Genomic DNA, 15,621 nt, shown 5'->3' on the forward strand with positions numbered 1-15,621 from the left:
GGCTCGGGAGACCCCTTAGATTGGAATTGCTGAAAGTGCCACCTCAACTGAATAGCGCCTATCTTGCCACGACCAGGTGCAGCTTCAGCTAGTAGCAGTCACACCGAGAAATATAATGATTGGTGCTTGTGAAAAATGATGAAGTAAATGTTGTAAGACTTTGTTGCAGGGCATGGAGAGGGAATGAGTGTGAAGTTCACGGGGAGGCACCGAGCAGGGGATAGGAAAAGCCTTATCACTTGCGCGGCATTCCGGCGAATTAATAGTCATTCAGACAACATTTTTTGGTAGTTTTATTTTTGTGTTCGCCTTTCTATTCATCTAACGCTACTTTCGGTAGACTAAGATAAGTGACTTCAAGTGATGTCTTTTGTAGTGCATCCCAACCCCCCAAAATGGGCTATGCGTATGCAAAGTCAGATGACCAGACTGGAGATAGCCTCACGGTCGCTTAAGCCTATATTCACCGCAGCAGGATTTTGGGTGCATCATGTCTTGAACCTTCAGATATGGCTTACTCATCGTCAGAGTCCTCCTCGTCGTCGTCGTCGTCCTCTTCCTCCTCTACCTTCTTGGCGGGCTTCTTCTTCTTCTTCTTGTTCTTCTTGCTCTTGTTGCTTGGGGGCTTACCAATAGGCTGCTCCAAGATGGCAAGAATCTCCTCATCCGTGATCTTCTTGTCAGTCTCGAATTTGCTCAAATCTGGCGTAGGAGGGCCAGCCAAACGTGTCAACCCGTTCTTAGTGAGAGCTGTGAATGCTGTCAACGTCGCGTGTCCTTAAGTGATGTGGAAAACATGTTTCAAAAACTTACCAACTGTGGTGAATACCCTTCCAACTGGCTCCCCATCCTTGTCACCAACAACTTCGTACTGGCGGAAGACTCCACCCCGAACGCACTCGACAACGCCGACCTTTGCGGACTTCTCATCGTCGAGTTGGCGTAAGCTGAAGGCAAAGGTACCGAACTTTTTCTGTACTTCCGAAAGTGTAGTCCTTGAGCTGGGACGTTTCAGGCCGTAGGTAGTAGTGGTGCGACGATGCAGGGTGGGTCGATTGCCCAAAGTCTTGACCTTACCACTGCCTAGACTCACACCCATTTCAACTCCCCAGACCTCTGAGACATCAGGCAACCCCTCGCCACGGACGCTGTCACCAGGAGAAAGAATGATCTTCTTCTTGCCTTCAATCTCGTTGCGCTCAAAGAGCCAGCAAGTGGTGCTTTCTACAATGTTGCAGCCATAGCTCTTCGCAACTTTCTCAACCAGCTGGGTAATCTTGCTCTGACTGTATGGCTTCTGCGTAGCAGCCTTAGTCTTCTCTTCCTCAGTCGTAGCCAGAGTACCAGGAGGGATCATCATGCGTAGAAGGAGCTCATTAGCATAATGCGTAGCAAGAAGAAGGTCTGCCTCCCTGCCAGACACCTTGCCATCCTTGTTGCTTCCGCCGGCGACCACAATAGAATCGCAGACGATAGTGCCGAAGCCATCAATCTGAGCACCCAGCTGGATCTTGATAACTTCTCCGGCTTTGAGTACAGTCTCGGCTTCTTCGGCGTCGGTCTTGAGCGGAGTGTAAGGGGTAATGTAGGAGCTCGGGGAGATAGTCGTCGGATGCGAGAAGCCTTTAGCAATCTTCTTCCCCTTGTACACCTTCGCAATTTCGTCCGATAAGAGCTGGTCGCCCTTCTCGCAAAGCTCGACAATCTTCGAACCCTCAGTGCACCATCCTAAGAAGCTGTTAGCCTAATAAAGCTATAGCTGAAATCTGCGAGACTCGGTACCTGTGACAGCTTCGAGGACCTTCTGCGAGATCGTTGCAGCAGTCTTATATTTGGTCAAGGTATCAGGGTTCGCGAGCGAGTAATCTGCTCAGTTCCATTAGCCTAAAGATTTCAGTGGGAGGAAGCGTCATGAACACGCCAAATGTGCCTCAGAATAGGAAATCGAGCTGAAAGACAAATGATGATGCAAAATACGTACCAACAGCATTTTCTTCAGCCATAATGATCGACTTTGCCTCTGGTAGACGCAGGGACAGCTGATGATTTGAGAGGTTGTAGACTGCAGGTGTCGTGCGCGATGGATGTTTTGTATCGCAGGCGCGGGGTGTTTGAGAGAGGGGCACTTTAGACTCGCTTCCAAGCCCAATCGAAAGCAAGGAACAAGGGGAGCGCCATACATAGTGACATCGCTAGTAATTCACTTGTAGGACAAAGTACGAACAATTAGCATTCTATGGTTGAATTTTAAAATGATACTTTTGCTCTATCATCGGGTCGCAATGCCCTACAGGACTTCTGGGATTCTGATACCTAAGTATGAATACAAGAGTCTAAATAAATGATTACAGACGTGGCCCTTCGCAAAAACGTTCCTGTTCGACTCCTGGCCCTACCCACAGTAAGAAACTGGCTCAGGGCTCAGTGACTTTACACGCTCATGTGCGGCTGGCCAATTGGAACGGGTCCCAACACGATTATGTTCGTGATGCTCCAGCCTGCTCCAAATTTATGGTCTTATCAATGCATAGAGCGCAGCTGGGGCCTATAAAAAGGTTCTGTGTACAAGAAGCAGCGTTCGAACGCTCGTCATCATGACGACGCAATTGTACAAAAAACTGTGGGCGATAGTTGTGGATAAGTTGAACCGTGTGTGGAAATCCAGCAAGGTAGTGAACGAGATTCGTAACAAGTGCTGAAGAGCAAATTTGGGGTATATGTTGCCAGGCCTCCCTGCGGAGGATGCCGCTCTATTGGTCGTCACACGTTGATAGAAGAAACCTTCCAAAACTTGAAAAAAAAATAAAAGATAAAAAAAGAAAAACCGGTCAGTACCGAGCCGCCTCCATGTGGTCGTGTGGAGTGAACCGTCTGACTTGGCTCGTTAAGTCGAGTCGACTGAAAACAGTGCACCTCCGCCGTGAGCTTCGTGCTCTTCCGATGTTTCTACGAACATCGTTCCGTTACCGTCAACGCCACGTTCAGGATGAACGGTAATATTTGCTTGAATCAATGCAGTGTGCACGTGACTGCTCAAAGGCAACTCATATTTAAGGACGCCCCGTACAATGAGCTCGAAGGGGTACTGAATAACATGCTCCCATCGATCTGTACCACCGGCTTCTGTTTTGTTGCCAGGTTTTGATAGACGCACTTCGCCCACAGATCGTCGTAAACGTTGCTGGAGTGCAGAGCCCTCAAAGTACAGGGGTGAATCGAATTCGAAAATGCGCCCAATGAACATGGTGGAGGGATCCAACTCAGGATCGTCAATCGGATCGGTCCCATCGTCTTTGTTCCCAAGTTTCTCCATGGTCTTGTTGAATGCCGAGTGAATTTTTCTTCGTTTGATTCTCGGGCTTATCCATGGTCCTTCATCCCCAATTTGGCCATGCTCTCGCCACCACAGGCCGGATGGAACATGCTTGCTTTTCGCAAATACATTTACATCCATATCTGAGATGGCGATTGAGATTACGTTGGGATTGATGGCCACGACGGAGAGGTCCATCATCAGTTCCTGCTCACTAGCGAGAACGTTCTCGATCTTTTCAAGTTTTACACTATAAAGCGGCTTCGTGGTTGCAAAGAGGAAACCGACTGCACCGGCTACCAACAGGACTAGCATGACAGTCATAACAATACAGCCAGCAAATCTACTGAGCCAACCACCTTCGTTGCGTTGATATGGATCGTAATGACGCATTGGAACTCCGATTGGGCGTACGGATCGCATCGTGCGAGCGCTTCGTGGCCCACGCACCGTCCCGATAAGAGGGGTGGTTTCGTCATCTGCTGCTTCTCCAGCCATGTCGTACATGGAAAGCTCGCTGTTCTGCTTAGCTGCTCCATTCTGATAGCGCAATGAGTGGTTGGCCACTCTGGGGCTCGATGGCCTCGATATTTGCCGAGAGTTTCGGTCTTTGCTGGAGTGCGGGAACGGCGAGTCACTGTCGAATATAGAAGGCGGGCCTCTCCCGTGCCGGCCGATGTGATGATGGTGTATACTACTCCCGCCAGTAGTTCGACCTGTACCATGTCTGACAGTACCATCTCCTCGATCATGGAAATCATGATCAGGACTGTTCGGATTATATGTACTCGCAAACTTCATGCTCCTTTTGCTCGGAACTTGACGCTGATTGTCAAAAGCGTTGCCGATCGACCGCATGCTCTGTCTTTGATCCGCCAAGCTCGCCATTGATGTTGCACTCGGTGTGCGTGAATGATGGAGCGGGCGTTGTTCTGCATCCGGCGGGTTTGACTCGTAGACAAAAGTCTCATCAGAGTCTGAGTCATCCGCTTCATCGACAGCACTGGCGACTTTGGCTTCGAATATGTCTGCTTTGGACGACGCTGTATTCGGCCTGGAGTTAGTGGTGGATAAAATATACTTCGAAGACTTAAGAAATGTTCGATTAATAGCATCAGGGGTGCCTGGCTGTGATGACCACGAGGACCTGATTGATCCCATCGTATCGTAGCTGCTGGCAAGGGAGGGAGATGTGTACGACCGAACAGTTGTTTCGGGTCGCGTAACAGGATGGTGATGATGGTGGAAGGGGTTGCGAAAATTGAAATACATACCCGTGCCGGAATTCACAGAGGGGGCTTTGCGAGGAGGCTTCTTCCTCTCCTTCTTTGGGCGTATCGTCTCGTTACTCGGCTTCAAACGGAGACTTCCGGATGCCTCAGACCGTCCTTGGATGTTTCTGTCGATGGGTGCTCCGATAGTAGCTTGTGGGATCGATGGGACAGTCTCGGTTTCGACTGTCATGTTCTTACTTTCGTTGACAGATCGTGATTTCGTTTGGGTTAATGACGTGAACGAGCTACGGTTGGAGAGACCAGACCGCGGCGTGGTGGCAGACTTTGGCTGTATGACCTTGGCCTTGCCATTGTTTTTGTTCTCTCCACTTTCACTGCCACTCTCTACAGCTCTTGAAGATTTGCTGGTCAGATCTTCAGAAGTCTTGAAGGCCGCGCTCTCCTGTGTTGAGTTGTCTGTGTCTGGTTTGCTTGAACCTTGAGTGGTGACCCTGTAAAATGGTTAGAACTGGGGTTCTGCCAAACGTACACGGCAAGATGAGCTACGTTTCTATGGAACGGTATATGGATGGCCCATAACCTAGAACTGTGTGGGAAGACTTTAACGCGCTGACACACCTCTGTGATTTTGCCAGCTCGAAGTCTGAATTGTTGGGCAGGCTTCCTTCTTGCACCGTCTCTAGGGTAGTCTTTGCGCCACTCACACCTCGGGCGGAGCCTTTCATAGTGATGGGGGCCTGGTCGTCCGAATCACTACTGGGAGCATCATTCTTTGCTGGTGCGCGTAGCGACGGGGCCACGGCCGATGACGATGATGATGGCGGTGTTGAGCTCTGGACGACGATGTTGGGTGTCGCCAAGGTTTCCGACTTGCGCTGGTAGGTATCTTTGGTTGCCTGGGCTGTCTGCTGCGAACGACTGTTGAGAGAGTTCTTCCGTGAACGTGATGTGGATGGTGGTGGGGACTTTATCCTAGGTGACACAGGCCAGCGCGGTGTACCTTCTCCTGGTATAAATTCTGATTTCTGCAATCGCGATGTCTTTGAATCATGTGTTTGCCCAGCTGCTAGTTGCGGCGTATTCGTGGACGATAGGACACGTTGAACAGCTGCAGCTGAAGGGACAGTACCACTTGAGGTTTGCACAAGCGGCGGACGTGTCGGGCTCATATCTTGGCTATGCGTCCTCGATCGCCTCGGCGCCGAGGGTCCTGCAGGCATATGTGTAGTCTTGCTGTTATGTCGTGCGGGTGAGGAATCGCGTGAGGAGAGTGGAGAGGCGGAGGTCGAGGCAGCGTTCGCCACGTTCAAAGCTCGCAAGACGCTCGATGGTCGTGCAGCCGCAACGTTACCATTTTCGTAGGCGGTCGAAGGCGCAATGGATTGTTTTGGAGTAGTGGAGCCTGAAGAGGCCGTAGAGACAGAGGGCGGGCTTTCGTCGGTGATGGAGCACAGTTCTAGAGGGCGAGGTGGTGATGAGTCGTCTTGGTCAGCCATGGTTATGACGAATGGGGATCTGGCATTGGAGACAGGATTGACTTCATGACAGTACCGACGACGTGGAATGCTGGATGGATGGAGGGATGGATGGATGCAGGTGTATGATGCAGGTGAAAGGTCGTGTATGTGTTGTCAAGGTAAAGAGTCGCACGCACTGGACGTTCAGCGCTCAAGCCTAGCAACACACGCGGCAGGTTTCAACTGGCTTGGCCCGGTCAGCATGAGCGTCAGCGGCCGATGTTGGATGTGTAGCCGGCCGCAATGCTTCCTTTCGTGGAGTTTGACAAGATGAGAGTTTTCGGGAATTGAAGAAGGAGGATTGCAGTGAAAGTTGCAAGATATCAGCTCAGTGAGAGGTTATGGATGGATGTGTTGAGTGGTAATAGATGGAATGGATCCATAACGTCGTCATTTGGTGAGAGGGACGACTGCTCCACAACCCTGCCTGGCAGCTGGAACCAACTAATAATAATACCAAACCACTTGGAGTGCCGGAATTCAAATTGCTTTTTTCTCTAATTACGTTCGCACTTACACATCATTATTACTATCACTGCTCTACCACATGCCTGCGCTCGCTCTAGGTCTGCTAATTTAGGTCAGGTACAAGCTCGCGCCCGGCTTTGTTGTTGCGATGAACGACCGGGACATTCGGGACAACCGTTGAACTATTGCTGTAAAATGTGATATATCGCATACCAAAGTCCAACACCCTTCTGTAACTCGGCCCCTACAAAAAGACAAACAGCACAAGCTAATTATTAATTACGTCTACCTTAGAGCCGCGATGCCGAACCTAGGCATGGTCTGTCCAGATACGACGGCGTCATCACCTCGGCTTTCCCATTCGATACACTCTACCTAGCAGTTAATTGGAAGTACGCCCGCCCTGTTGTGCCTGCCTGTGCATCTACTGATTGGCCACGTCAAATGAACATGGCCGCACCGAACAAGCCATGCAGTAATATATACGTAGATACATTGTTCTGTGGCTTCACACTAGGCATGCTTCCAGAATTCTACCCGAACCTCCTCATATAAACAAAGGAGCTTTGACCGGATTGGAATGGGTCAATTCTCTTCCGTTCTAGTTATCCTAGTCGTGACCTCGTCCTTTTAGTACCACACCGTTGCATGGTGAGCATTATATGGGCAGATACTTCAGTCCAGGCTGCCGTGTCATCGCTTCCATTTTGCTTAGAGACATGTTGATCTACATCGTCATTCGATTCTAGCATCACAAGCATACATCTCCCAGAGGGGCCACGAGCAATGATGATTAGAGTGCAGATGGTTCCGAATATATCATCCAAAGAAACTTAATCTTCCAGAATCTATCGATTGATCATACAGGAAGTGCTCATCCACGTAGTCGGAGAACACTGATTGCACAGATGTCGGTTGCTTCTGGAAGTGCGGTTCGCAAGAGCTTTTGATGAGAGAGTATACAGTATTAATTATCTACACGCAGTCTAAACTAAAACATATTCTACGGAGCCAGCATACTCTCAGTTCGTTCAAGGACCCTACGAAGTTGGTCATGTGGCCAACGTCCAGTCCCATTATATATGCTCTGTATTATGATCGTAATAAAGCATCAAGCAAAAGCCGCCCAAAGCATGGCCAAGCCATGCCTTTCTTCCCGTGGCCATCGACATAACACTCCTCACCTAACCAACGGCCCAACGCCACAAAACGGCACACGCTCAATATACACCACAAACACGACGCCTCGAGAACAAGACATATCTACGGCGCCATCACACGATACCACAACTCCAGAATTAGACAAGAGCGAGACGGATGGCAGGCAGAGAAAGAAGCGCAGTGTCTATAACACCAATTCGTCATGGCTGGAGCACCAGCTGTCAAGTGGGTAAATACTAAAGTCATTACTATGCATGCATGATCGCACTGCCTATCACTGATCATTGAACCGTGGTACATGTAATTTCCCACGAGGGACTCTATCGTCTAGTCAAACCAGTTTAGTCTATCCAAGCACTCTTCTTCCTTCACCCCTCGCCATCAATCGCCATCAATCTAGAGCAAAGTATCTCCCAACGCACAGCGCACCAGACTGCACCCGGCCCGGATTGTGTCTCCGGCACCCACCTCGTCTAGACTTGGATTGACCTCAACCAAGTCCATGGCGACGAGCGCGCCTGTCTCAGCGACACACTCGGCGATAAAATCCCCCTCACGAAGAGTCAAGCCGCCACGCACCGGGGTTCCTGTCGAAGGCGCCCACATTGGGTCCAGTGCGTCGACGTCAAAGGACAGATGAATAGGCGTGTCGGGCCCAATATGCTCCAGCGTCATGTCCATGATGGCGCCAATCCCGTGCCTGCAGCATTGTCAGTACGCTTCCCAACCAGAAAAAACATATATAAGTAAAGACCCCGAGCAAGCACGCACCGATCGATATCGTGCATCGTGAAGCACTTGACCTTGTTCTCGCGCAGAATCCGCTTCTCGCCCACATCCAGGTCCCGCAGCCCAATGTAGACAATCTTGCTCACGCCGATGCGATGCGAGTCCTCAATCCAGCCAAACACATCCTCGCGCGTCTCACGCGCCAGGCCCGTCAGAAACGCAACCGGCATGCCGTGGATGTTGCCGCTACCCGACGTCTCGGGTGTGTTGATGTCTGCATGTGCATCCACCCACACGACAGCAATCTCCTTGCCTAATCGCTCGCGCACCGCCTTTGCGCTGCCGCTGATGGTGCCAATGGCGATGCTGTGGTCACCGCCAAGCGTAAGGGCGAAGCGACCAGCGCGCGCGTGCGCGTAGACTTGCTCGCTGATCTGACGTGTGACGGCAGAGACGGTCTTGGGACGCTTCATACCACGCACGTCCGGATCGTCTGGGTGTGCGGCATAGACGTCGGCGTACGAGGCGACGGTGCCATCAAAGGTGACGTTCAGCGCAAGATCGTTTTCGAGTTGTGTGAGGAGGCCTGCATCGATGAGGGCTGTAGGGCCGGCTTCGACGCCTGGTTTGGGCTATGGTTAAAATCAGTATACGACGACTAGGAGTGGAGACAGAGTAAGGTACTTGGCCGCCAGAGAAACCGACTGCGACGACACCGAGGCCATCGCGGGAGGGAAGGAATTTCGGGGTAATGAAAGGTGCAGAAGTCATTCTGAGAGGGGGAGGGCGGTGAAGTGGGGTGGGAGTAAGAGTATATGTATGTATGTAGATAGATAGCGAACGAGCAAACGAGAGAACGAGCAGGCAAGGTCAGGGTCCTAGGTTGGAGTAGAGTTTAAGAGTTTGGAACGGAGGTCCCTGATGACGCAGGGAAAACACCGGAAGATGGAGCGACACGAGATAGGAGAATATGGACGGAGAAACGCGATGTAAGAAGATGGAAGAGATCAGATAAATGAGAAAGAATACGAGTTTGAGTCTAGCGAGGAATACGAGTGATTGCTGAAGGTAGATAGATTGCTCCTGGTCTTGTCGTCGAACTGATGTGGTTTGTAGACAGGAAGCACCTCATATATTATTAAAACCTCTCACATACATATACACATGAGGGACCACGCAAACGATTTAAATAATCAGGCGGCCGCCTTTGCTCGACCAAAGTTGCCATTATCCGAGTTTACGTAAGGATCTGACATCGGGCGGACAGATGATACGTGAAACAGACAGGATAGACAGCTGAATTGATCGGATAGTGGACAAGAGGAGACATCGATATTAGTAGATTCGCCTTATCCTGCACTTAGGGGAAGGAGCGGTGGAAGACGAGAGACGAGAGACGAGTTTTGATCGTTAAAGGCAGGTTCGACCGTTGACCTGGGGCTTGAATCGGTTTTATCTGTGCCTGCCCAAGCGATGCGCCTTGTGCCGCGGAAGGTGCGGAACGGCGTGGAATACATACAATAATTACAGTAAGCGGAATAGAGCGGCCTGGGACTCGGGGGCGTTCTTGCTTGTGCCGTACTGGGCCGCTCCACAAACAACAACAATAACATCTGCTATACACACTTCGCCGTATCACACCCGGACAGCATAACAGCAGACACGTCTGTCTACATAACACATCTCCACCTTCGCTCCATGCCATATCCCCTCCCTACCTGTCTGTCCGCATCGCATTATCGATAGATACCATACTACTCCATCTCGCATATCGCATCTACCTCACACATCTCTCCGTCGCGCATAACACATAACGCATTCCTCCCCTGCATTTCCGCCCTCGAGAAATGTACATAGTGACAATTACCCCATCAGCCACGTATAAGCTGGCATCCTAATTTTAGAAAGAACCCCCTCCCTTTGCACACCGCCCGCCAGGGAAAAGGCGCCTCAGAGTTTAAAAATCATACAGTAATTACAGACAGCGTAATAAGTGGGACGACAGTATACCGCCACAAAAACGCCACATCAACATCCACCAGCTCCATATAAACCCCGCCATGATAAATACACACAGTCCATATAATTATCCATATAAAAAAAAGGAACCCAGAACCCGCATGTCTGCGTCCAGAGAGCAGCGCTACGGAATATTCATAGTACGAATGCACAATGTAATGCACATGCAATGCAGACGCGTATCTGCATGCACGTCATCCTACACATACATGATACAGTACACATATACACATCCCACACAACCTCACTCATATCCATCCATCCATACATACATACATACATACATACATACATACATCTATATCCACATAGCTATAACCTGTTATCCTATCCACACACACACACACACACACACATACATTCCTATATGCACATCATCATCATGCACATGCACCATCTACATCTCTCCGACACAACGATCTGAATGCAAACAATCCGATAGGCTCAAACATACATCTCCAGCCTCTCTCCCCACTCCAGCCTCACTCACACGCGGCCCTCAAGCCCCCTGTATCCTCACCCTCTCACAACCTTCCCCAGACACCGTCGCAGCCGCCGCATGGCATTGGCATTGGCATTGGCATTGGCATTGGCATTGGCATCGCAGTCGCATTGCATGGCATGGCGTTGCATACACTCCTAGATCCGATCTCTTGCATCGCATCATTATCATCGCCATTCCGCCCAGCCCGATTGGAAATACACCTGCTTGCTTGGATTTACGCTACCATTTCAACCATGGCGTTTTGTTCCGGTTGGATGATTGAGAATCCTGCCTGCTTGTGTGCGTCACACCATGCGAACGGCCGCTGCAGGGCGCGTGTCAAGCATGCATATGTATCCTTGGTCTTGTCGACTGCCATGTCCGATCCACGTCCGTTGCGTGTCGACTTGACAGGACGCCATGCTTGGCTCATTGACTAACACGGCCCGGTGCAGCAGGTACGTGTGCGTTGGATGCGGACGACTACCTGACCTGACGTGAACAGCGTGAGCACCAATAGTGGTCAAGTGTAGTAAATCTTATGTGTTTCATTTTTTTCGACTCGACTACATTGCATCGCCTTGAGCGACCCAATTGCCAACCCTCCAAGGAGTCTCTTAGCAAGCCCTCGTTGCTTTGTGCTCCGCCGTCCGTCGACGACGCCTCGCCCTCCTTGCTGCATATACTAATTCACAATTGACTCATACCATGTTCGCTTCCCGTGATCCTCGTGTTGCCCGGGCCAGGCATACAACATCACCCTCGAGGCTGTGGAAGCGTAAAAGGCATGTTGATATGAACAATGAAGTTAAAAAAAAAAGGACAAGAACAAGAACCAGAAGTACAAACATGTCAAAGCAGCCACCAGGTCGTAGTAGAACAGAACGAGATAACATAAAGGACCTTTTTGTTTTCCCGTGAGAGATGACCGGATTTGCGCCTGGACGTGTGGAAGAAAATATGCCGTAGGCGTGGCCTCCGCCAGCCTTTCTCATCTAATGTCGTTGTAGTAAAGAGCCGGACACGCGCGTGCGTGCATAGAATGAAAATCGTATATATCGTGCAATTCAGGATAAGTCGACGACCAATTATGCGCCTGCGTGGCTGTTCTGCTTAACGCCTTCGTCGTAGCGCTGTCGAGCGCGTCGCATTTCTTCAGGATCGAATGCCGAGGCATCGCTATTCTGTCGAGATCCACCATTCGAGTTGGAACCACTGCTTGCTTGCCTAATATGGCTGAGTGCGCTAGCTGACTTCATCTTCTTCACTCCCCGTAGCCTGTCTTGCTGTGGACTGATGGGTCTCTCGCTTCTTAGGCTCTCTGGTGTGCCAACACGTGGGCGAATCTCCTCAACCTCCATACGGTTGCGGGACTTTGAGCGCATACGCTTGAACTCTCGCGTAATCTTCTCAATGGTCGATAGACCTTTCAACGGTTGTTCCATGGATTTGTAGTCCCCAGTGATAGAGCCGCCGATGCTCGGAGCCGCCGATACCTTGGACCGATCTGAGCCAAAACTGACACCCGAATCAGTCTTACGACCCCCACGCTTGGCAGCCTCATCAACGAAAGGCTCAATTGATATGTCCACGCAGTCATCAATCATATTCTTAGCAATTAAGAGGTACTTCTCAAGAGCTCTGACAACCTCAGCCCATCCATTGAGATCCTGCTCCTTCTTTTGGTGCATCTGGAGCGGCTTCAAAACAGCCTTGCCATGTTTGCTGACTTTATTGATGTACTGGAAGAATGACTCGCGTTGTGACATAAGGACTTCGGGCTTCAGCAGACTTGTCGGTTGTTTTCTTGGTGGGATTGGAGGGAAGATTGTGTTCAGCATAGCATGGCAGTTGTTCTTGTGGAATGGCTCGAGGCACATTTCGTTAATTAAGACCTATGCGTTGGTTAGTAAGGTTCATGGACGGTGCATAACAGAGTGGTGATACAAACTTACCCATCGACGAAGGCCGAGATAAACCGCAGTGTATACACTGTCAAGTTTTCGTTCCTTGGCTTCGGCGTTCTTAACCCATTGGGCTACACCGGGATATTGACTGAATACACGCTCTCTGTCTGTCTCCTCGCCATCTAAACTTGCTTCTATGCCGAGCTTTGCAAATGCTGCGCGAACTTCCTTCTTTCTCCTGTTCTCGAGATCGTTCAGGTAATCCAATGCGGCTAGAGCCTGGGGAAAGTCGACCATGGTCAACTCTGGGTGAAAGCAGCGGCGCACGAATGAGATGATAAAGCTTGGCGGTAGAGAGCACGGCTGTGCAGGAAGCTTGGCAATGTGAGACATAAGAGCTGAGCTGAACTGCGTGGTATTGGCTACGGGCGAATTTGACGAAGCGTTTGAGGAGTCGCTTTCGTACGACGAAGTTGTCGATCGATTCGGTCCATGGGTCCGTGGAGCACTGTTGAGAGTGTACATGGTACGGAGAGATATCTCGTACGTGCCTGGATATGACAGGACGTGTTCGAGAATCATCGGGTAGGCTGAGGTTCCATTTGAGCTTGTTGTACCAGTTGAGTCAGCGGATGCGTTGCGAGAATGCGGTACATCTCTGGACATGCTGGACCAGTCGTCAAGAATCTGGACGGTTTGCAGTTCCATTGCTGGCAGTTGTGGTGTGTAGGTGTTGATTGGGCGTGAAGTTGATGTGGGAGAGAAATCTTCGTGGGGTGTTTATTGTCAACAATGGATTTTTTTACGTCAGGGTCCAGCGTGGAGATGCCAGGCCAACGGTGAGGCAGTAGTCAACCAGAGAAGGGTGAGAAGGTGTGAGAGATCAAGATCGAGACTGCACGGCGTATAGAACGGATATTGTAGATCTTTTTTAATTGTCTCGCCAGGCCAGGACAGGAATGTAGGGAGGCGATGATCAAGCAAGCAAGGCGATGCTGGAAATAGCAAGCTTCTAAAGAACACCTGGAAGTGCCCTTGAGTGATATAAAGAGCAGTCTGAGGCTCGACTGGAAACTGAAGGATGGAAGGGCACAAGATGACGAAACCAGCAGGCCGAGAAAAGGTGGTCGCCACAGAAGCGATAGAAAGAAAGATGTGTGAAGAAAGGCAGTCGGCAACGGAAGCTCGACAGCAAGAAAAAGACAAACCGAGTGATTGAGGCAAGGGATTGCAAGAGAGAGAGAGAGAGAGAGAGAGAGGTGAGAGAGATGATGATGACGATTGATTGTTGAAGGGAGGAATCGTTACAGTCGACACCAACAAAAAAGGCGTGAAGTGAGGGTGAGGGCACACAGATAGACTCGGGATGGCCGTAGGAAGGAAGGGGACGTAGGAAGAAGGGGGGGGAGGGGGGGTGTAGTGACCCAGGGAGAGAGAGTATTGAGGAGGTATATTAAAATGGCAAGTTTCAAAGTGTTTTTCTTTGTTTCTGCGACTAAAAACCAGAGAGTGAATATTCGGCGATGGTCCCTTGGGCGCAGCGCTGGGAAGACGCCGACGGGAAAGCCCTGGAGAGAACCCCACACAGGCCACACACGGGCCACACTAAGACCACACACGGGCCACATACATACACACACAGGCCCAGGCCAAGCTAGCCAAGCCGATTCCGGTAAGACCGCTGGGGGGGACGAGCTTCCACACTGCCGGAGAACGCTGGCTTTGCTTTGCCTGGGAATTTATGCGCTATCCCTGCACTTGATGAGTCTGGCTGCATAACAACTAACTGTCGACTATTCTCCTGAGTCCTGACCACAGAACGCTATCATCCATCATGTCTTTGGGACCAAGGAGTAGGGTGAGCAAAAGCAGGAGATGGAGGACTGAGACACTGTCACACCCATCAAGGGCTCCATGCGCCTCCCCCTCTTTTTCTTTCCCTCTCCCTCTCTCTCCCTCCCCCTGGATGCAGTTGGATGCAGTTCAGGCATCCCGTGTGCGGTGCGGTGCTGCGAGATCAACAGACGACGATGACAGTCGTGACAGACAGACAGATAGTCAGTCAATCAATAATACCTAGTAGTAGCACACGGCATCGCTGAACTACACCACATGTGCGACCGTGAAGCGTGGGACGCATGCGACGCGTTGTCAGTGGTCACTGTGCTTAATCTGGGCACGCCGTTGAATGGCCTGAAACGTTCGCTCGTTGTGATAGGACGGCGGCAGCATGCCATGTGCATCCATGGATAGATAGCACTATGATTCCACAGCAACTCACGTGTAATTAATCATTCTAATGTCTTCTACTCACTACTTAGTAGAACATCCTTCAGCCATCAGCACATACTAGCTTCATAGCTCGGCCATGTCGTTCGGCGAGGCTTCCAGCTGGTCACTACAATCCATTGACCAGTCATCGTAGACTTGATGCACTTCTTCCTTTGCCCGAACACCCTTCCCGTTCAATGTCATTATTTATGCTTTAATTCGACAAGTCATCACTGCCGCTTGCAACTACTGCGTCTGGAGAAGGTCGGGTCAGAGGTCTGCCGAACCATGCAGCATTCACGTTCCCATCACATCTCTCCCCAGGTCGCCTAACCAGTGCCAACCCTTTCCCCCTCCCTTTAGAGTCCATAATAGCTCATCGGGACCGACTATCCCAGCCTGTAAGAGTCGTGCGTTTTGTTTTTTACTACATGGTGCCACCAATCAACACTTCTTCCGGAAGCGACTTTCCACCCGCTCCCTCATAAACTGCCCTAATTCTCTCATCAATGGCCTT

The 15,621-nt window shown here is 50.5% G+C and overlaps 5 protein-coding genes across 5 annotated transcripts; 1 reads left to right on the top strand and 4 right to left on the bottom strand.

Moving 5' to 3' along the window:
- Positions 1-466: 466 nt before the first annotated feature.
- On the bottom strand, positions 467-2,068 carry EJ05DRAFT_508659 (curved DNA-binding protein). The gene is made up of 4 exons (XM_033748023.1): positions 1,982-2,068; positions 1,783-1,866; positions 814-1,728; positions 467-750 (listed from the first exon to the last, which is right to left on the bottom strand). The coding sequence occupies exons 1-4, from the start codon at positions 2,001-2,003 to the stop codon at positions 515-517; spliced, it is 1,257 nt and encodes a 418-aa protein (XP_033602533.1). The 5' UTR covers positions 2,004-2,068; the 3' UTR covers positions 467-514.
- Positions 2,069-2,547: 479 nt separating this feature from the next.
- EJ05DRAFT_271801 (uncharacterized protein) lies at positions 2,548-5,990 on the bottom strand. Its single transcript, XM_033740363.1, has 3 exons — positions 5,167-5,990; positions 4,588-5,039; positions 2,548-4,356 (listed from the first exon to the last, which is right to left on the bottom strand). The coding sequence occupies exons 1-3, from the start codon at positions 5,766-5,768 to the stop codon at positions 2,885-2,887; spliced, it is 2,526 nt and encodes an 841-aa protein (XP_033602534.1). The 5' UTR covers positions 5,769-5,990; the 3' UTR covers positions 2,548-2,884.
- A 2,100-nt stretch (positions 5,991-8,090) lies between these two features.
- Positions 8,091-9,194, bottom strand: EJ05DRAFT_436399 (Ureohydrolase; the record flags this gene model as incomplete). The annotated part of the gene is made up of 3 exons (XM_033741746.1): positions 8,091-8,394; positions 8,466-9,055; positions 9,108-9,194. 3 exons carry the CDS (start codon positions 9,192-9,194, stop codon positions 8,091-8,093), a joined length of 981 nt encoding a protein of 326 aa, XP_033602535.1.
- A 1,144-nt stretch (positions 9,195-10,338) lies between these two features.
- On the top strand, positions 10,339-11,420 carry EJ05DRAFT_271846 (uncharacterized protein). Its single transcript, XM_033740365.1, has one exon. It carries the CDS (start codon positions 10,484-10,486, stop codon positions 11,207-11,209), a length of 726 nt encoding a protein of 241 aa, XP_033602536.1. The 5' UTR covers positions 10,339-10,483; the 3' UTR covers positions 11,210-11,420.
- Positions 11,421-11,930: 510 nt separating this feature from the next.
- On the bottom strand, positions 11,931-13,839 carry EJ05DRAFT_271844 (uncharacterized protein). Its single transcript, XM_033740364.1, has 2 exons — positions 12,882-13,839; positions 11,931-12,821 (listed from the first exon to the last, which is right to left on the bottom strand). The coding sequence occupies exons 1-2, from the start codon at positions 13,539-13,541 to the stop codon at positions 12,015-12,017; spliced, it is 1,467 nt and encodes a 488-aa protein (XP_033602537.1). The 5' UTR covers positions 13,542-13,839; the 3' UTR covers positions 11,931-12,014.
- Between the last annotated feature and the right edge of the window lie 1,782 nt (positions 13,840-15,621).

This window comes from Pseudovirgaria hyperparasitica, assembly GCF_010093815.1.
Source record: "Pseudovirgaria hyperparasitica strain CBS 121739 unplaced genomic scaffold EJ05scaffold_4, whole genome shotgun sequence".
Classification (NCBI taxonomy): domain Eukaryota; kingdom Fungi; phylum Ascomycota; class Dothideomycetes; order Acrospermales; family Acrospermaceae; genus Pseudovirgaria; species Pseudovirgaria hyperparasitica.